The sequence below is a fragment of the Phoxinus phoxinus genome (assembly GCF_949152265.1).
Source record: "Phoxinus phoxinus genome assembly, chromosome: 9".
NCBI classification, from domain to species: Eukaryota; Metazoa; Chordata; class Actinopteri; order Cypriniformes; family Leuciscidae; genus Phoxinus; species Phoxinus phoxinus.
The window spans coordinates 7,775,039-7,796,886 of record NC_136884.1 but is presented as its reverse complement, the minus strand read 5'-3'; the positions used below and the strand labels follow the sequence as shown (position 1 = coordinate 7,796,886).

The 21,848-nt window shown below is 42.6% G+C and overlaps 1 protein-coding gene across 3 annotated transcripts in view; it reads right to left on the bottom strand.

Annotated features, from left to right (window-relative positions):
- pcloa (piccolo presynaptic cytomatrix protein a) overlaps positions 1–21,848 on the bottom strand; it is a gene marked incomplete at its 5' end in the record, with an annotated part of 50,934 nt that overhangs the window by 6,769 nt on the left and 22,317 nt on the right. The window contains 18 exons of one of the 3 annotated variants that reach the window (XM_079624231.1): positions 231–392; positions 1,556–1,744; positions 2,237–2,486; positions 2,653–2,724; positions 3,736–3,829; positions 4,130–4,156; positions 5,570–5,700; positions 6,013–6,063; positions 6,155–6,348; positions 6,446–6,507; positions 7,027–7,135; positions 9,229–9,354; positions 10,184–10,259; positions 10,353–10,441; positions 11,481–11,549; positions 12,903–14,949; positions 15,648–17,200; positions 17,491–21,733. In XM_079624231.1, the coding sequence (XP_079480357.1) occupies positions 231–392; positions 1,556–1,744; positions 2,237–2,486; positions 2,653–2,724; positions 3,736–3,829; positions 4,130–4,156; positions 5,570–5,700; positions 6,013–6,063; positions 6,155–6,348; positions 6,446–6,507; positions 7,027–7,135; positions 9,229–9,354; positions 10,184–10,259; positions 10,353–10,441; positions 11,481–11,549; positions 12,903–14,949; positions 15,648–17,200; positions 17,491–21,733 (9,544 nt within the window). Of the gene's footprint in view, positions 1–230; positions 393–1,555; positions 1,745–2,236; positions 2,487–2,652; positions 2,725–3,735; positions 3,830–4,129; positions 4,157–5,569; positions 5,701–6,012; positions 6,064–6,154; positions 6,349–6,445; positions 6,508–7,026; positions 7,136–9,228; positions 9,355–10,183; positions 10,260–10,352; positions 10,442–11,480; positions 11,550–11,983; positions 14,950–15,647; positions 17,201–17,490; positions 21,734–21,848 lie in introns of those variants that run through there. The other 2 variants (XM_079624229.1, XM_079624230.1) reach the window with 2 other exon arrangements.

Below are 21,848 nucleotides of genomic sequence, written 5' to 3'. Positions count from 1 at the left end.
GACCATCTTCTGTAACGGTGTTGTGTAAAGGGATCCAGTTGCTCACTTTCGTTCGGAACGACCCTTCGGATAGCGTTTCCTTCCCGCAGTGCCTTTTGTTGGCGCAAATAGGCTACGCCATTTTAAATTTTCAGTGTCCTCAGCTAGTTCCTCTAGTTAGATGTGCGTTAGTAATTCAACATCCTCTCTCTCTCTTGCTGTTATTGGCAATCATACGAGACAACTCTCACCTCCGTCCGGCTGTGGCCTCTCTTCAGACATGGCTTTCCTGAGGGTCAGGTGTCGGCCTTCAGGGATCTCATTGGCCGGCGACTCAGACGGGGCTCTCTGAATGGTGAGCACACCAACTACGCTGTGCCGGTGGTGCCTCGGGTCGAGGCGGCCATTTTGGGCTGGGGCCATATATCAGCCATGGGGTGGGGGGGCAAGAAGGAGGGGAGGTTTGAAGAGGGGAGAAGGGGGGCGAGATGGAGACTCAGAGTATGAACTCGTCACAACATGGACACCACCAGCTTTTACTGTAGGTCATAGTCACATGCAGCCACAGTGCGCACGGCCCGGCTCGGGCTTACAGCGTCGACTGAGGTGCAGTGTAGGCCAGCGAGAGACGCAGAGAGAGTGGAGGCAGGGTGGGATGGTGCTTTAAGGAGCGGGCGGCCACATGCACGGCCATCTTGGTGGACTGGGGTAGCTGCTGAAAAGCCGGCCGTCTGGGACAGAAAACAGCTCAATGGGATAAATAAAAGAGGAGTTAAAAGAAAGGTTGGTGGGCTGCCGTGAAGGGCTCAAGTGGGCAAAACATGGAGCTATGTGTTGATCAGGGATGATTATTTGCTCTCTAACTTTAATAAAGTGGTAAGTTAAGTCAGTTTTACCTAAAATAACCTCAGAAGCAAGGTTCTAGCATGTCCCTGTGGGGTAAATGGACAAGTCTGCATGACTAGGTGCCTGACGTGTGCAGTCAGATCTCCTCACAGTGATTGACAGGTCTTAGTAATCTTAGTTAGCATCTTGTGGAAGGCTGTTTTATTTCCTTCACTTTTTTAAGCTGGACTCTACATTACTTTATTTTATGCATATTGTGTTTCCTGGCAATCAAACATGACCTTGGCCATCACCATGCTAGCTGCACTGCAGGAACACTTTCAAGGTTTAAAGCATCCATTTTAAGAATGCTATATAAAAAAAAAACTTCACATATATTAATTTACCAAAAGATGGTTTATAGTTTAGCTCTGTTATATTATATACTGATATACCTTTATTTATTATTTTAAATGCTAAGTTGTTAAAAAATTTGGAAAAATAATAATACTGTTTCTATATGTGTTTGTACAACGTGACGTGTTCCCAACACACTGGTGAGAACACACAGGCGAGGAAGTGAAGTGACAGACTGTGACCACAAGGGGACCATAAAAATAAAAATTGGGAGGAACCAGAAAACAACAACGGGAAGAAAAAAAACAAAAGAGGCCAGTGAAAAAAGAACAGGAGGAGGAACAGATGAGAGCGAAGGCAGCCATGCTGTGGAGGTTTTATTTGCGTCGTTTACTTGGTTGGAGACGGGGCTGCTGGCCGGCAGCTTCGGCCGTTGATGAGGCATCGTCAAGGTGTGCCCGGGCCGTGCCACTTTTGCCATGAGCACGAGGGCCTCCGTGGGGGCGGGATTGGCCCTCGGAGAGGGACGGCTTCGACGTGCTGGGGCTACTGTGAGATTTCTCAATAGTGGGGACCTGCGTGTCTAAAACAACCAGAACCAAATTACCATTTCATTCCCTACTTTTGCCTATTTATTCATTTTAATTTTCAAAAAAACCCATTCTTATTTAAATTCTACATAAACTACAATTATTATTTTGTTAGGTTACTTGTGTCCTTCTGACACAACTTATGTGATACTTAAGGTCCAACTATTGTGCCCTAGTTAGCATCTAAGCAGGCTGCTTCCTGTCTGAGCGGCCCTGTCACACCCTGCGCGAGGTGGCTGGAGTGAAGCGCTGGTGAGCTCAGCGCCGGTGTGAACTGAACACATATATATGGAGAGCAAGAAGCCAAAGCTAGGAAGCTCGAAAAATACAGAATGGAAAGATCAAGTGAAAGCAAGAACAATACAGAGAGAGGAAGAGAAGACAGAATGTATAGAAGTGACAGCAATAGAAGAATGGAAAAGAGGAAGACATCACGACTGGAAATGAAAGAAGTGGCGGAAGTGGCATGCGACTTGCGGTCCTACCCTTGGCAGGGTCAGGGAAGATTCCGTGACTACGGCTCTTGATGACCGAGGATTTGGGTGAGTCCTCCTTGCTGTGGCCGGAGGTTTTTGGGGAATGCTGGGTCCCGTGTCCTCCGTGGGGTTTGGGCGAGTGCTGGCGGCCCTGTCCCGAATGAGAACGCCGGTGATGCTCGCCCTCGCTCTGCTCCTTTAGAGGCAGCCAGCGTGGGACGTTGTCCAGTTGGGCCGTATTGGACAGGTCGATTAGTACCTAGCCCCATACATTTTCATTATTTCATTATTTTTTGCACCAGATATTCACACTTGAAAGTTCAGATACCTAAATATGCAGTATATATACACACTTCTGTATTGTTTAGGCACACTGAACCTGGTGTTTAATTTTTCAAAGTGTGTTTAAAGAGCTCCTCACTCACCTCTCCCAAGAAGTCATTGGCAGAGCTCTTGTCGTAGTCCCACACACTGACCTCCAGTGTCTTCTTTCTTAGCTAAACACACACCACATAAACACAGAGTGGAAGATTAGATTGAGCAGATTCAGTGCCAAGATGTTTTATTTTGTGACTCTATCACTATACATTATTTTAATGTTGTCCTTCTATGGAACTCTGCAACTTCCATTGATCTCTAGGTTAGTGGAAGGAGATACCAAATAAACACTCCAAAAATATTTTCTACATTAGTATTTTGCCATGTTTTCCAGTAAAAACATGTTTTAAAGATCATTAAACAAGATACACTTACATGAGAATCAATATTTCATTTTAATTGTTTCATTTAAATCTGTTTTGACTGTATTTTTGATTAGATAAATGCAGCCTTGGGCAGCATAAGAAACTTATTTAAAAAACATACAAAAATCTTACAGACCCTACAGATCTTTTGCATGGTAGTATATACAATTCACAACATATTCACTTGTTTTAGGTATGCATTTAACTACATTTCATACAAATAAAGTCAATTTGTTCTTAAAAATAAACTGAACTTTGCTTCTGAAGTAAATTTATTTTATTTTTAGATGTTTTTACTGGAAAGCAAAACATAAATTCTGATTAATAAAATATATCTTTTCTGTAAAACCAGCAAACACATCAAACACGATATGCAGCACTACAGCATTTAATCCAGATGGTTTTCAATACAAGCTAGCCTCACCTCCCTACATTCTTCCTTTCTCTCTCAATTAAGAGCTATTTGCCTCGCTTCAATAGTCCAGTAAAAACATATCAATCACATCTGTCAGCAGCTGCCTCAGAGAGCTCAACAAACTCAAGAAGCTCTTTGGTCTTAATTAGACTAAAGTACTTCTGGGAGACAACAGACTTTTCGCTGTTTGCACCTAAAGCCCGAGATTCTCTCTGAAGAGCTTTCATATAATTGAAATCTCAAAACTGACATGGCATATTCCATTAAAGTAAAATCAGATTTTTTTTTTGGTTTTTCAGACATCTGAAGCGCAACCTAGATGTATGCAAATGCTCGAGTTTGTAGTTCACCTGTTCCAGGTGGATATTTTTGTAGATGACAGTCTGGTTCCACTCTGGGTTCAAAGTCTTCTGAACGTGTTTGGACCTTCTTTTGTTTTCAGCACTACAATTAGACAACATACCACAAGGGGTCACCATGAGGTACAGTTAGATCAGTGTGGCACAAACCATCAGTGACCGAAACATGAAACAACCCACACTGGTGGCAAATGGTTTGCACAATGGAGGACATCTAGTATAGGTCAACTTGTGTTGTTGCTGTGACCACATACTACATTGAGAAAATGATCAAATGAGCAACAATGATAAAAATGTAAAAAGAACAAAACCCTACATTATTAAGCCATTCATGTCCAAGCATGGCCAAGTCTTGTATAATGTGCTGTAGGAAAGAATCACATACCTGGCATTCTGCACAACCATGACCTGACTGTGAAGATCCAGCATGCAGCAAAAACAGACAACAATCAGTGATGAGTGGGAGATTGCAAAAGTGTGTGTGTTTGTGTTTTTGTAGTAGCTCATGCATTCATGCCCATATGGAGCAGAGACATGGAGAGCTCCTGTTTCTGTAGGTTCAATCCAAGTGCTGCATGATCAGATGAGAGCCAGAAATGATCCGATGCACACACACGCACATACGCACACACGCACGCACGCACACACACACACACACACACACACACACACACACACACACACACACACACACACACACACACACACACACACACACACACACACACACACACACACACACACACACACACACACACACACACACACACACACACACACACACACACACACACACACACACACACACACACACACAAACATCAATCAGCGCTATCATTTTACACACAAATTGAGCTGTCATTGATTTTCCTCTTTTGCTGAGTCACTTACTGCACTCATAAATGCGTTGACAAACACACACACATTCACGCACGCACGCACACACACACACACAATTTTTTTTTTTAAACAGCTAAAAACTAGGGCTTACAGAATATGCATAATCCTTTCCAGGTCTTTCCCAGGGACCTGGTGCTAATTACAGCTGGATAAGTGATTTTATGTTTCGTTAACTCTTTGAAAGTAGCAGCTAGGATTGAATAACAGCTCCGGGAGTCTTAATTTCCAGTGCCAAGGGTGAAACAGGTGGATTTATCTGGTTTAAGTCAAGAATCCAGATATTAAATTAGCAATTTCTGTAGTCTCACATACTGTAGCTATCTAGGCAGGCCGACTGAATGACATGTAAAGTGACTAACTACAGTTGTGTGTTCGTTTTTTTAAGAGTAGCTACTGTCTTTTTCTCCGTTAAAAGGTGCGCTTAATGAATTCGTTACACAAAAGTCATTCATGTCTCGCTAAGAGAAACAAATGGACTGCAAATACATTACCAACCAAACAAAAACATGAGAAAGTTTGAGCATGTACGCTCATCAGCAATCACTGCTGCTGATGATGATTATGGAGAAAATTACTTAAAAAGCAATTCATCATTGTGCAAAAAACAAACAAACCGAAAGCACAAGCTTTTGTGTCAGGTTGTTATGTTGCAAGGCTAAATATAATGGTATAATTAATTGTGTATTACGACCCGCTGGGACCCGATGTGAGATCCACCAATCAGAGAGGTTCTCAAATCTCAATAGATTTTTTAATTGGTTAAAATAAACGGAGGATTTTTTTATAATTATAAATGAAATCTCGTAGATGCTCGACCATTTTGAGCCCCGAGCACCCACGGGATCAGCGCCTAATGGTTCACACTGAGGCTGAATCCATGAGAGACAATTCAGTTCCAGTTAGTTGAGTTTTACAAGCTACTTACCCTCTACCCGGCAGCAAGTAAACTTTAACGAATGGATCCGAGTAGCCGTTATTGTCCCGGGGTGCCAGATTTCGAGCTTGAAGAACATGGACGATGAGATTTCCCAGCTGTTTGTCGTAATTTATTTGAAGCTGCAAAATTGAAGCAAGAAAGAAATGGTTGTTCTACTTTCTACTACTGAAAAGGTGAATGAATATGGCATAAATACATTGACACGATTCACACGATTTTGCCAGTTTGCTATCATTTTATATATAAAGAGAAATTTCTAGCTAATGAAATATTTTAGAGCACAAGTAAAAAAGTTCATACTGACTACTGACTGTGGAAATTTCCACATTTGCAGGTCTGTAAATCGCAATTGTAAAATTCCATGCTTTCCAGGTTTTCCGTGGCCTGGATAAGCTACTAATATAGCTGAGTTAATGAGAGCTGAAATATACCTGGATCTCTCCTGACACTGGGAGGGACTGAGTTTTTGCAGCCTCAGAGGTCTAAGAAACAAAACATCAGCAGTAAGAAAAGACAGTTTTGCATTTGACTCTTTGTACACAAAAAAATTGTGTGTGCATGGCACACACATACCTTGCTGTGGCGTTTCTTGCTGACAGAGGGTGAACCAGGCTGGCCAGGGCTGGGAACTGCACTGGAGCCAGCAGACGCTGAGGCTTTATCCAGTGTTGACGCGGAGGAGGACGGCAGCTGCTGCTGGGACACTTTCTGCAGCTCCGCAGCCAGTTGCTTAGGGTCTACACCTGGTGACCGCGGAGGTCTGTCTCCTGAATATTTATAAGTGCAAGTTAGTGGTCAATTGTCTTTGAGGTTAATTCGGACATTATCATTTGATTTTCTTCTCCACTGACTGATGGTTCCCACCTTTGTTCTGGTCTTGAAGGTCTAGGTGGGAGCTTTCAGAATCAGACAGCATATTTAGGTCTCTGAAAATGACAAAGAGATAAATTATGGTCAAAGGACAAAAAGTTCAGTTAAGCCAGCATGGTATCAGAATGTACCCCATTCGCTCGCTTAATGTACGTTCCTGGCCTTAATGTTCCTTTGAAAAAGAATGTACTTTTTTGGCTCTCCTATTTGGTTAAGGTCACAAACCCGTCCTAGTTTTTCAACCCCTTTCCATCTAACCATCAGGCTCCAATCAGATATATAACCACATTTTGTATACAATTAATGTCTTCTAATCTTCTTCTTAAATATCATGTTTCCCTCTGAAATATGTCAGAATATAGAAATAAAATGGGTTAATGTGTTTCATGTTGACTTATAACAATGACTTTGATTTTTTTCAAACAAGTACTAATAATTTTAAAAATGATTGTACTAATACTAAAAATTAGTAAAAAATACTAATAATTGTACACATTTCTTAGATAGATAGTAAAAGTAAAAATTACCTAAATCATTTTTTTAATAATTAGTAGCTATGCAAATCTGGCACTCACAGTCTGATACATAACTCCGCCTCTCCGACCTGGTGACCAACCAGACCCTGCACTTCCTCGTACGTCTTACCACTCAAGCAAACGCTGTTCCACTCCAGAACTTGCATTCCTATGAAAACACACACACACAGACACACAAAATCAGCCACTGGATACATTTTATTCACTATCTGAGAGATCAGATACGCTATAAACAGCACTGCAATGGCACACGTGATCTCTTTCAATTAAACGAACCGTGCTGTAGAAACCCTGTGAGAAAGCAGAGGAACACATGCAGCAGAGTTCACTCCAAGTCACAGCAAACTGAAACCACTCTGTTGGTGAACTTACACAGATGAAAGCGTGTCTTCAGGTAGGCCAGGTATGCCCTCTTTGGGCGTTTCGAAGTTCCCACTTTACGGTGGATGCTTGGGGTCCCTGGAGGTGAATGTGTGTGCTCAATCATGTCATGTACTGTATATGTACACACTCACAGATTTTATACTTTAATGTGTGAGGCTGGACAGCAGACTCGCATTACTCCACTGCTTAACACCAGCATGTTCTGTTGGTGTTACTACTGTACGTGTGTGCTTTCACATTGCTTTTGTAACCATGCCGACCGCATTCAAAATCACACTTACGCCAAGTATAGAAACATTTGACATTTCTCCCTTAAGAAGCTTCATCTGCTAGTGGGTCATTATGTGGGAAAGAGACGATACAATACGAGAAGAGAAGAAGACGAGACAAAACAAGATGAGACTATGACACCCGAAGAGATGAGAAGAGAAAATGTGAGATGAAAAAAAGAAAAGAGTAGAGACATGATAAGATGGAGTGAAAGAGTAGATACAGGAATAAAGAAGATCAGAAGAGATTAGATGAGACTAAATGAAATGAGACAAGAGTTGATATGAGAAGAGATAAGATGGAAAGAGGAGAGAAAAAGTGAGCTGAGATGAGACAAAAAAGCATGGAGAAGAGAAAAAAAGGGAAAATGAGAGGAGAGACAAGAAGAAATAAGATCAGAGATGAGATGAAAGATGAGAAGAGAGAATATGATACTAGAGGAGAAGACAAGATCAAAAGAGAAGAGAAAGGACAAGATTAAAGAGAAAAGGTGAGATGAGACAAAACAAGAAGAAATCATGTCAAGATAAAACGAGAGAGTAGATACAAGAAGAAACAAAAAGAGAAGAGAAGAAAAGAGAAGAGGACACAGCTAAGGAATCAGATGTCTAAATACAAAGTTGTATTTGATCGAGTGTGAGAGGAGGAGGAGGAGGAGGAAGAAGACAGATGTGAAGTGTCAGTCTCAGTCAAAGCTCAGAATGCTCTTCCACAAGGCCCAGCTGTTGTATATAGCCTCATAAATAAGCCTGTGCACAGACAGATCCACTCCCTCCGGCTTCACTTTCCCCCCTCGCCACCTATTCTGGCCCCTCGTAAATTATGACCGCGAGAAAGCAGCACAAAAGCCGGAGCCCAAGCAGACCTAATTTACAATGTTCCGTGCTCACCCTCATCCCTGGAGAAAGAGAAATCATTAACGTCTCAGTCACAACTGAGATCAATAGAGCTTGTAAAATTCAGTTCCATCAAATTGGCTGAAATTGTCCATCAAGGCAGTCCAAAGCAGTCATAATATTCAGATTTCACTCTGGGTTTTATTCCAAAAGTCTGTGAGGATTCTTCCAAGTCAACGAGAAACTCTAGCCGTCAGCAATCATTGGGCAAATCTGTCACAATGAGGTCAATTCTGATCGTGTAAAGTGCACATTTACATAACCGCAGTGTAAAAAAAGATTTTTTTTTCAAACTTTTTTTTCAGCTGATCTCTCCAGAGACATCTCAGTCAAAGTTTCGATATAAATTTAACATTCAACTCTCATTTGATCCGCACAACACCTACGCTGCCGGTGTACGCCGCAGAGGAAACACAGTCATAAACCTGAAACTTCAACTTCATTTTCTTCTTCTCTATCTTTATCTCTCACATCAAGAATGAGTCATTCCCGGAGCTTGGAGGCGAAGAACCGTGCAGATTAGCATCATTTGTTTTTCCTGTCTCCTATCACGTCACTTTGTGCCCTTTAACGTCAACAGATGTGCTTCTCTCCCTGCTCTAAGAGACAGTGAACATCGATACACCTCTTCAGCTTAACCAAACCAGTGAACCCACTCAGAGACGGGTCTTAAATCAGTAACCGTGCCTACCTTCCACAATCTTCCCCGTCTGTTCTGCAGCTCCTCCTGGTAACACTTTGGCAACATACGCACCGATGTCCCCATTGCTTCCCGGGACCTCTTTTCCTCCAACCACACGGATGCCCAGTCCGTTTCCTGTGAGGAAAGAGTTGTATATTAACATAAGGTGGCACAAACACCAACACCAACAAAATGTTTTGGGGGGGGTGAACTATCCCTTTAAGATTGTATTAATTTGCATTGCAACTCCCAATTTTACATTTCCATTCTTATCAGGGCAGCATTTGTTGTGTGACGTACATGCCGTATTCAGAATCACAGACTCTTCCATCAGACTAACTACCAATGTAGCCTGCACGCAAATCCACCAGTCACAGCACAGTACACTCGCTATAGCCTTATTCATTGTCTTTTTTAAGTCGCTTGTTTGTTCATCAGTTTCTAATTAAGAAGATAATCCAATTTGTGCATTACACGCCATTTTGAGCTTTGATGACAGACGAAACTGGAGGGATGCCAATCTGCCACATTGCTGCGTAATGTCTGCCCTTTTCTAATACTTAAAGGAACAGTGACACAGGAGAATCAACCAAACCTATGTGACATGCCAAAGCACGAGGAGGGGCTAGATGTGCTTTTGCTCAGCGGTTTTGTCTGTTGACATTTTGTGTGCAATGATGTGGCAAAATAGAGCACCACAAGAGGACGCTAAAGGGAAATTAGAGGAGAGATAATGTGTTGTTTAGTAGTAGGCATAAAATAAAACTGTGCCAATGCAATCTCAGCATGGAGAAACTAATGTTTGCATAGACATAAGCCTCGGGCATCTCTCCATGATGGCCTGGTAAGCGAACAGATCTTCTTTTACCAGGGGCAGCTGTCCTAAACGTCTGTCTACATTGTTGGAGGGTGTCAGGAAGCCAAGCAGCAAAGCATTAAGTATTTGAGAGGTTGCTCATCTTACCTGATACACTACGATCTTTGGGATCCCTCTGTAGCTTTATTCTGGTATGAGGAAACGGGTAGTGTGCTGACTTTCCCTAAAGGGACATAAAATAAGCACAATCAGAATGCATTTTCATAAGACTCTAACATGCAATGATATGTTTCTAAAATGCTGTGATAGAAGATACCTGTCTTCTGTCCACCCCTTGTCCATTTTCTGTGCGTCCATCTCGTGGTTTATCAAACCAGTCAGTTTCCTCCCTTCGCAGGTGGTACGCTTCAGATAAACAGATGGAAATTATAACGTTAAAGTCTTGCCAGTCTGTTACAACAAACCACTAAAGACTCCCCGGTAATATCAGGTACTAGAGACAGCTAAGGTACGCGTATGAGACGTATATGCGGTCTCAAATTTTAAAAATATAGAGCATCTGGGGTAGAAAAGGAAATGGTTGTACAAAGTAGAGCAGTTATTTTTGCATGCAAACCTAAAACTAACACAAACCCGGAGGACACAATTCTTCAGTTTTTTGTTCTATACATAATTCACCATAAGAATTCTGTAAAAAGATGATCTTGCTGCTGTACCTACCCACAAACATCTTAAGTTTTCATGAATAGGGGTTAAAGACAGACTGGGGTACTAGGAAATATTTTGCCATACTATCTTGGGTCTTTCAGCTATAGTGTGGAGGGGGGGCATTCATTTTTTTGGGAACATTCAAAGGCAATATTAGATGTATTTTGTCATGGACAAGTAAATAACTGACCTCAGGTTTTCAAGAGGAATAAACATTTAACAGAAGACAATTCTGGTGTTTACAGACCTGACATTCAGATGTAAATGACATGACAGATGTAGATCCTGTTACATGATAAAACACTCACTAACGCGGAGTTCTATTATTGTGTACAGTATACAGTATCTGTGGTCATTTTGCTTTATGAGCGCGACCAGTTTTATCAGGAAGTTAATACTTTGATATGCAAACTATTACTAGTATTTAATGAAATAATTTTTGTTCACCAAATTGGTGAAATTGCAGCAGCTTAGACTAGGAAAAAAAATTTTTTTTGGAGAGAAAGAAGTGTGAAATTCCAATTTAATCACAGATGCAAGAGCTGTATTCACAAACACAGCATTACGTTATTGTGCAAATTCATCATACTTCCTGCAACATGTTGTTATGGAGATGAATTTCTGGTCAGTTTGGTTGCCTAACAGCTCATGGGTGATTGGCAGGTGGGTGGTCATGGTAGCAGGGGTGTGGGGGGTGACGGGAGACGTGCAGGAGTCTAAGGTGGTTATACTCTACCGTTTGTGATATTCTCATGTGAGTTTCCTGGATCGTCTCTGCACAAACCCACCAGGGATTCACTTAGTGCTGCAACCAAGGCAAATGCATTTACTTCCAGATGGCACATATGATGAACACATCATATGCTGTTACAAGTTTGGGGTTAGTTACTACATAGATAAATGAAGAATAAAATACCGAGTATTTTCGGTATGAGCTTCAGTTTTGTGGTTATGTGATTGTTAAACCATATATTGTGTATAAATTACACTATTCGTGTTTTTTGCAACGTACAGTGCAGTTCATGTAATTTCATCCATTTAGCAGTTAATGAGGGGAAGGGGCATGCAATGCATATACACTACTATGTTTTGATCTCATCAGTCTTAAAAATACTTTTAAATTTCATTATAGGCAGAAATCAAAAGACAAATATTAACACAAAGCTGAGAAAAAGCATAGCCCTTTCTATTTGAAGGCATTTATTAGTTCATGGAGAGCAAAATAAAGCAGATCAACATGCAGAAAAGTGAACAAGTTTATTTAAAACCAGACAGGAAGAGACATGCAAATCACTTGTGCTATTTATTAAATGAACATCAAACATGCAAACACAAACTGGCATGATAATTACTCCAGGAAATGCTAGCAACATGCATGAAAAGTATCATCTATCGTGGAGAAATAGATGTATGTGCTATGACATTTTGTATATAAGCTTAGGCTATAACATTTTCACTATGGAAGGAAACTAAAACTTTTTTTAAATACATTTAAATGCCTGACATTATACAGAGCAAAATAAAAATAGCTCATCAATAGTATTTTGTGGTTGAAGTTTTAAATAAAATTTGACAAAGCAAACAAGAGGAAGAGAGATTCTGTTTAGTTAAATTATGAATAATGCTAAGAAGATTTTGCTAGAAGGCACTTTAAGATAACTAAAAAGATGACTAAATCATAAACATGTGCAGCTCAATTGTTAACAAGCAGCTTAACTAGAAATGTTGAGGGTCATAAGGCTATTCCTCTGCTACTGAAGAGATTTATAATAGGTAATTTTGTTTCTCATTTATACCACTCAGACAGCACATGTACATATAAACTGAACTCGCAGAGACTGAAAGCATGCACTATAAGTATTCACACAGAAAGAAAAAGTCAGTATGTGAAGAAATCACATGCAAAATGTTTACTTCAACTGTTACTAAACCATAGAAATGTTACTATAGAAAGCCAACTGGGACGTTGTGATTTTTTCATTAATTAAGCATAGGGCAATGAAGCTTGAACAAGACAGAAAAACATAAATATTTAGAGAATTGATGCCTTCATATAGACAGGAACGGGCACTTACAGGATGAGACACAGAAAAATAAAAAGCTGGAAAAGTGTATGAAGAGTCACTCCAAGTGGACAGTCTGTGGACAAACAAATTACCTTCACTATCAGACATGGTGCCCTGCAGATCATCCATTAGCACATAGCCACGTCCTCTTGAAGTATCTTCTCTGAGATGTTGCTGTTGAGGGTCTTGGAGGGACATACATGACCCAAACTGATCACGGGAGTCGGCAGATATGGGTGGGAGCGGACCTGCAGATGCCCGTGCCATACCCATTGGCTGACCCACCGGACTCAATGGGCTCTCTTCCTCTGAGTTCTGTGCCACAATAGGGATGCGTCCACGCCCACCTTGTACAATGGGCAGGCTTGTAGGTTTTGTCCTCCCTGATGGAGTCTGGAAAGCTGAGGTCTCTGAGGAGGGGTCACCTTCTGCTTTGAGCCTCAGAGAAGAACTTGAGATGTCCCTTTTAATGGACAGGTCAAGGCCATAAACAGAGGAGGGTCTAGAAGAAGGCCGTGACCTGCTTCCACTGGGGTAAGCAGAGTCTTCACCCAAAGAGGTTCTCATGCCTGGGCTCAGATTCAGGCTTTGGCCTAGATTAAGTGAACCTGCCAAATTAGCTCCAAGTGTGGAGCCCAGGTATTTCTGCTGTTCAGCAATATTCTTGCGAAGCCCAAAAGTGATCTCATCCTGTAGAAGTCTGCTTGACCTGGGAGAAGCACTACTGGACCCCAAGTAGCTACTATAGTCTGTTTCTAGAGCCCTGCTATCCTGGATTGAGGAATACTTGCCAATGTTGCTGGTATTTTTGTGTTTCTGGTAGAGCATAGATGTTGGGAGTTGCTTGGCAGCCTGTTTTTCTAAAGTTAGTCTACTGATGCTGTACTTCTCAGTTTTAGGGTAGGCCCTATAGCCTCCACTAGACGCTCCAGTGCTGGGGGTATAGTGATGTGAGAGTCCAGCAAGCTGCTCTAAGCTTTCAGTGCCCCCTGTGCTTCTCCTGAATTCTTGCTTCAGTTGCTGTTTTAAAAGTTTCAGTTCAAATGGCTCTTCCATTGGGTCCTCTTCATCCTGTGCCTTACCATAGGAATGAAGTCTGGAGGAGCTGGCCAAGTAGTCTGTACTAACATCTGCAGCAGCATGTCGGAGAAGACGCTCTGCTTTAGCCAGCTCCCTCTCAGCTATGCCATAGCTGGTGGATGAAAGGCTACCAGTGCTCTTTGCAAGTTCTGCTGCATCTTCTAAAAGCATGTAGCTCCTTGGTGTTTGATGTGGATCTAAGTCCGCATAGAAGGAGTCAGCAGATACACTGGACATTGGACTGACTGCCATGCTGTCAGCACGCTCTTCTAAGCTATGCATGTCAAGGTGGTTGCCATATTTTCCTCCCAAGTAAGATGAGGTGTCATAGTTGGTGGCAATCTTGGTAGAATCTAATTCAGAGAGAAGAGCAGCTTGTTGTCTGGCTTTCTGCTGGAGCAAGAGCATTTGGTGGTAGCTCTGTTGTTGTGAGGCAGTCAGAGAAGGAACAGAAGAGTAGATGGACTGGGATTGGTATGGCGACTGAGCCTGGTATAAGGACTGCTGGTACTGTGGGTACTGGTACTGGGAATACTTTCCGTACTGGTCGTGCTTGGTCTGTGGAGGAACAAACTCATCAAGTTCTGACTGTGGTGCTGTACGTGGTCTCTCAAGCCCATGTCCACTGGCCTCCTCTCCACTTCTCGTCTCACGAATGTTACTCACCTCACTGTCAGACATGTAGTCACGGTCCTCTGCAACACTCTGCAAATAGGCCCTTTCCCTCTTCTCCCTTTCTTTAAGTAATGCATCCTTTCGTCGGTTAATGCCCATCTCCAGGTATCGCAGCTTGGCATCAATCTCCTTTTCTTCCTCATCCAGTTCAGCTTGCTTTTTACGCAGTTTGGAGGACTCTCTCTCAACCAAGTCAAGTTCACGGTCAATGTCCTGCAGAATTTTTGCCCGTGCCATGTTTGTGCTCCGGCAGAGACGCCGACGAGCTGAGCCAGTGGTGTAGGCTGTTGCATTGACAGCTTCTTCCTCAGAAGGTGGGTTAGGAAGGGTTCTTTTAACTTTCTTTTGTGTGCCAGATGGAGTTCCACTTGGAGATCCCTTTGCCTTTGGAGGACAAAATAAAAAGTGTTAAATGACAAAACAGTTTTTTATTCAGACTAACTTATTTTTCAGCTGAATTGTTCATAGGAACAAATATAATGTATTAAATGCCTTAAAGATGGTTTCATAGAAGGACTATAAAAACAAGTAAACGCACAGCACTTGTGTTTTCCAATTTGACTGAGAATAAAGGAGAATAGTAAAAAAAAAGAAGTATCTGGTGAATTTTGTTCACTCATGACAGATAGGCCTTGAGGATGGAAACACACACACACACACACACACACACACACACACACACACACACACACACACACACACACACACACACACACACACACACACACACACACACACACACACACACACACACACACACACACACACACACACACACACACACACACACACTGTCTGCAGTGCTGCTGCAATGCCTTTAAAAAGGTACATTCAATAAACACTGAAAATATTAAACAAGACAGCTAGCATGCCAATCAGGCCATGGCAATCAGGCCTGACAATAGGGCAATAAAACAAATCAAAATCAATTGAGAACTGAATAATAGAAAGATATAACATTTTTAAACTGCTTAATGGCATTCAAATTTTTAAACCAAACTTTGAGAAATAATTACTTAAAAAAGCAAGCAAATATTCAATGAAATAACAACTTCATGTAAAAAAAAATAATGTATACTCACAGAATAACCCTCAGAAAACTGGAAATTTGCTGCTGCCCTCTCTTCTGCAGTCGGGCTCAAGGGTTTGGGGTCTGACATTGACCTTTGTATGACCTTGGGTGCCCTAGGACTTGTTGGTGGACCTTTGGATAGATCTGTGGCAGAGCGTATTCTCTGTGGGCTTGTGTCTCCAAGGGATTTCTCATAGGACAAATACTCAAGGGATTTGCTAGGGGATACACAAGGGGAAATCGGAGAGTACAGAACTTTTGGAGATTTGGGAGGACCTGGCACAACCTGGAGAGTGGAGGCATCTGCTTTGAGGTGAGGGGACTGGCTTATATCAAGTGGTGTGGGGCGTCTCTTTGGAGAGGAAGTTCTATCAGAGTCAGGATAATCTACTCTAGCATCTACCTGCACAGAGTGTCCCCTTTGTGTTCCAGGGGAGTCTGTTTGTACAGATATTTCAGTAAGGGCCTGAACTGAAACAGCTCCTCTTTCACCTATGCTATTTTTACCACCACGTGGTCTACTGCGCCTGCCTCGAGTAGGAACTTCCCAATCATCCTGGTCTTCATCATCTGTCTGTACACAGCTGTCAACACTTTTCTTTGTACTTTTCTTCTTCCTTCCTGCAGTGTAGGCCTTTTCAGTGTTATCCTCTTCATCAGTCTGACAGCCACTATCCATCTTTCTTTCTCCCACCACAACAAGAGCCTCTGGCAGGACTTCGCTTGGATACATTTGCCTGAACTTCTGTTCCTCCAACTGCTGTCTGAGCTGTTCTTGGAGCCTTTGGATCTGCTCTAACTGCTCCTGTTGCTGAGCATAAGTCTCCTTTTGCATCATCAGGTGGGCCTGTCTCTCCTCTTCTTGCTGACATAGTATGTGCTGTTTCATGGCCTGGAGTTCTTCCAGCTCCTTCTGCACAAGAAGCTGTTCCTGCTCACGGAACCGCTGTATCTCATGCCTCTCCCACTCAAGTTCTTCAGCCAAGCGCTGCTGCTTCATCTTCTCTAGCTCAAGAAGCTCACGCTCCATCTGGTACTGTCCATCTCCTGGAACAACAGGTGAAGACAGAGCTTCTAAAGAGGCTGCAATTGCCTCGAGTGAAGCATTTGTGTAGGTGTCCAGTCCTGCCACTGTGGTGACTGTAGAAACTACATCTGAGAGAGTTGTGGAAAGGCCAGCCATTGAAATACCAATCTCCAGATTTAAGGGTAAGTTGCTTTGATCTTCTGCTGTGGTTACAGCAATGGTTGAAAGAAAGCTGTGTGATCTAGTAAGAGGTTGATTCTGCAGAGTTGACAATGATGGCATAGTATCACTTGTGTGCATGCCTGAAAGAGAATTGTAGGATGTGCTGAATATAGAACCAGGCTGGGTGGTTATGGCATATGTAGAAGGAACTGGTGCTGCTACAGAAGAATAAACAATCCCATTGGAAGATCTTAGGACACTAGAAATCCCATAGTGAGATCCAACTGCTGAAGTAATCCTGGCTTGTGTGTACTGTGGAACTGTCATTCCAGTGCACACTCCCGTTGATTTGCTTGAATAGTCCACAGCTTCACCTGTTAAAAGTTCATTTTGTTAGATTAAAGCTCAGCACATTAAAATAGTGCAATGGTAACAGCATCAAGGCATCCATGCACCAGCCAAGGGATAAAAAATTAAAAGGGCAAAATGTATATTGAAAAGCATGCAGCAACATGCAGACACACCCCAAAAAAAGAGAGAGCATGCAACATTTCTTCCCAAAACAAGATAGAGAAAAAAACAGACATACAAAAACATCAGCTGGGAATAAGTAGAGGTAACTCAAAATGAAATTGAGAAGAAAGATCTTCAATCTCGTACTGACCTGTCACTAACATTTTTCCAGATGTCAGGTCTACAGCACCATCAATGGCCTCCTTGTAATCAAAGCTATGCTTACTTTTATATAGGAAGAGACCAGCCTCTGCCAAGTTTGTGTCAGACATAGAGGGTTTAATGCCACCAAGACCTCTCATGCCATAGGGAGTACGATCGTATTGATAATGGTCATCTCTGTAGCCAAAACGATCCTCTGGTAAAGGAGCTGAAGGCTGCTGAGTAGTACAGCTACTTGCAAAAGGAAGCTTATAGACTACATCACAGCAGACTGCTCTTCTTCCAGCAGTAAGATCAACTGGTTTTCCATCTTCTTCTGTAATTACAGCAGTGACCACCTCTGCAGTGGATCCATTCATTGCAACCATGGTCTGTGCAGGTTTTACCGTGGTGAGATCAACTGCACCTGATAAGCCTGTTTCTAGGCGAGGAGGTAAAGTTGCACCAATGCTATTGTTTGCAATCGTAGGAGCTATTGTTACAGGAACAGAGTGAGTTTTACCCATTGTTGTAGAGAGATTTATGGGTTTTTCTGGTTGACAATCCACAGGCCTGTAAATAATTTGAGTCACAGGCTCAAAGGATTTAGTTGTTGTAAGTTGGAGAGGCATTGATGTAGACAAAGATGTATCACTACCATTCGCTACAGTGGCTGTGCATGTGAGGATGGTGATGTTGTCAGTAACCACTGAGACTAAGGAAGCATCAGTGCTTAGGTTTACTACAGATGACTGCACAGCACTTTGCTGACGTCCACCACCATCAATAGCAAGGGACTGTCGTCTTGACTCAGAGGAAGACAGATCCACACCTTTCATGGATGTCTCTACATCTATCTTTGGGGTTCGGAGATCCACAACCTCACCAGGATGGTAGGCATGGCCATTCTGCGCTTGAACTGGTTCGGGTTTTGTGTTTTCTTGAACAACAGAGATGCCAGTGGCTCTTAGAATGGGATGTGGAGGGGGTGTTCTTTCATGCACAACAGACACTGTGGTTCTTTGGACTTCAGTGGTAACTACCTGAACACCAACATTTGGAGTAATTGATTGAGGCTGCGTTGAGGCTGAAATAGCCTCGTATACGTGACTCATGCTAGAAACTACTTTCTCTGGACCACATATTTCTTGACTTTCAATAGATTCAGTAATTCGTGTGAATGCCAGAGGTACTCTTGTTGTTTGTGACTGTGGAGGTGGTTGAGGTGGTGTAGGAGGCAGTTTCTGAGGGGATTCTTGGCTTGGACTTATTGAGGCTTGAGTTGTGATACTTTCTGTAGGTGAACCGGGCTGAGATGGCAAAGTAATAACAACATAAGTGTCACGTAAAACCTTTCCAAACCTGGGAGATGTAGGGGACCTGAGGGGAGATGTGGTTCCCATCCTACTCTCTGCAGAAGGACTCAGATTAAGAACACTGTCTGCACTGCTTGTACTGAGTATGGTAGGTCTTGAAGGGGTGTGGACTGTAAAGGGTGGCTGAACACCAGCTATGGGTTTAGGAGCTATGGGAGGTTTAATAGTCTCTCCTGGTTTGTGACTAAAAGTTAGGCCTGCAGGGATGGAGGATGGCTTTGGTGGTACAGGAGGAGGAACATGGGGCTTGTAGACTGGAGCAAGTGGCTGTCTAACTGGTACACTGTCCCCTGTGGTTGAGATGCCAATTGGAGTAGTTCTTGGGGGGACCTGAGGTGGAGTCTTTTTGGGATACACAGAGGGTTTTGGCAGTGTTGGAGGAGGGAGGGGTGGAGGAACTGGGATGTCTGCTTTTTCCAGAGACGCAGCTCTGCGCAGTACTATGGGTTTGGGAGGAACTGGTGGAGCAGTTGATACGACACCAGGTATAGTAGATACTATATACTGCGGTACAGTGGACAAGGGTGATACACTTGCAACTACTGGGACTGACTGTCTTGGAATTACACTAGGAACTGGTGCTGTAAAAGAGTCATTTTGAGTAGGGACTGATGACTTGGAAAAGTCAAGAACACCTGTTTGTTCAATTTCTACATCTTTCTCTGTGGCACCCTGTGAGTCACTTGATATGGCAGGCAATGCTACTTCTCTTTGTAGTGACAAATCATCTACAACTATCTCTGAGACTGATGTTTTCTGGAAAGCCTCATACACAAGTGGTTTTGGTTCAGTCTTTGTAGCTGAAACTGTAACTTTCTCAGAGTCCTGTGTTTGATCAGAAATGCTCTCTTCGCCAGATTCCTCTTCACCTGATGAACACTGTGTCACTCTCAGATCAGGTATAGGCAGTATTCTTCGTAGGGGTGCTGTCTCAGTTTTCTCAACTTGGGCTATTGTTGACCCTTGTGCCATGCCAGTCAGATCAGGACCTGCTTGAGTTGGACTGGTTCCTGGAGTCAGCACTGCTCTTTGCTTCTTCAGAAGTTCTTCATAGGCTGCCTCTGCATCTAATAATGGTCTTCCATCCTTCCTAGACTGGCCTGTGTTGCTTGATGACATGGTGTCTTTGCTTGAGACAGTATCAGGTAACACAGTTCCTGGTTTAGAGACATCTTCTAGCTTATTGTGAGTTTGCTCCTGTTCTTTAAGCATTATCTCTTTCTTTCTTTGCATCATGTCCTCATAAACCTCATCAGGTGATCTCAGGTTTTTTTGGGGTTTCTCTGACACTAAAAGCTTGTCTGGTTCTTGCTCACAGGATGCATCATCAACAAGAGACTCATATGCATAATCTTCTATCAGCATGCCTCCATAAAGAGATTCTTTACCAGGTGGGGGTTTGTTTCCCTCGTTGGTTGGAGATTTGGCTTTGAGCATTATCTCTTCATATACCTCATCTGCACTTTTTAATGAATGCTTTCCACTTTCTTTGAACTGATTATCAACATGTTGCTCATCTGTTGGAGAATACAGCGAAACTGAAGTTGGTAACTGATACACTTTTTGGACAGCAACAATCTTCTCTGGGAGTATCTCAAAGCTCTCTGGTTCTGACTCCATGCTTGGGGAGAGGTCTGAGCAGGAAGACCTGCGGATTTCCTCCATCTCTGCTTCCTGTCGTAGCTCTTCTGTGGGAGAAGCATCCTCAATAGGGGAGAGGTTGCTTGGTGGAGTTTTGGGCCTTTCTCTTCTTCTCTGTGCCCGTATCTCTTCTTTGTCTTTCTTTGATTTTTTTCCTGTGCCCTTTTGCTTCTCCTGTTCTCTAAGAAGCTCCTCCTCTTCTCGCAGCTCCTCTTCTTCTGATGAATCCTCAATGGTAGGAAGCGTCTGACCTGGCTGCCGGTGCTTTGCTTTTCTCTGCTGCTTGCCCTCACCACTAGACCGAACATGACTTGGGCTGCTGCTGTCACTGTCTTCATCAAGAGAAGACAAAGATGTTGGAGATGTTCCTGGGGTAAAGCTGGATGCATGTAAACTGGAAGAGCCTTCACCTCTTGACCTGTCATCAGGAGAGTCTGTTAGGCTCTCTAGCTCACCGTCATCTGATGTCTGACGTACAGTTGCTGTACTGTTAAGCTCAATTGTTTTGAAATGCCGTATGCCAGCTCCACTGTCTACTGAAGGTTGTTCTCCTTTAGCTAGTTCCTCAATTTTAGTGACAGAGATAATACTCTTTTTTTCAGGCTCATCTTCTGGACTGATACTGCTCTTTTTGAGAAGACGTCTGGCCTTGCCTGATTCACTTTTGTCCTTTACATCTTTGTGTGCTTTCTGTTCCATTTGCTTCTTCTCTTGATCTTTGATTTGATGTCTGACAAGGTTTTCTTCATCAGACGGAGATGCATCTTCATCTGCACTCATCTCTATGATCTGCTTCCTGATAAAATCCTCTTCATCCATTGGACTCTCCATTTCTACTTCCTTATCTCCAAAAGTATTTTTGCTTTGTAGTTTAGGTGAAGGTTCTCCGTCACTACTTTCCTCAAAAGAATCACCTTGAATATCAGTTGGAACCAGAAGCTTTTTCCGCTCTTTTATTGGAGCATCGTTCCTTTGCTCTTTAGTTTCTTCATGTTGGTCATCCTCCGAGCTTGGTGACATGGGAGACATTGGCAACACCTCCAGTCGACGCTTGACCTTTGGAGTTTCAGTTTGTGATTCCTCTTTAGATGATGTCTGAGCCTCTAGGATTGGAAGGACTGTACTTTCCAACTTGGCCAGGTCTGAAGGACTTGTGGGGCTGCTTTCTCTATCTTTCTCGCTAGGCTCCTTCAGTAGCTCATTGGCTTTTATTGAGACAGCAGCCTCTTCTTTTTTCTACAAAACAGAAAATTAATTAAAATTTGAGCTGTTTTTGAGACATAATAAAAACATAAATTTGATTAAAAATGAGAAAGGAAAAATAACTACCGGTACATTAAAATAAACTTTG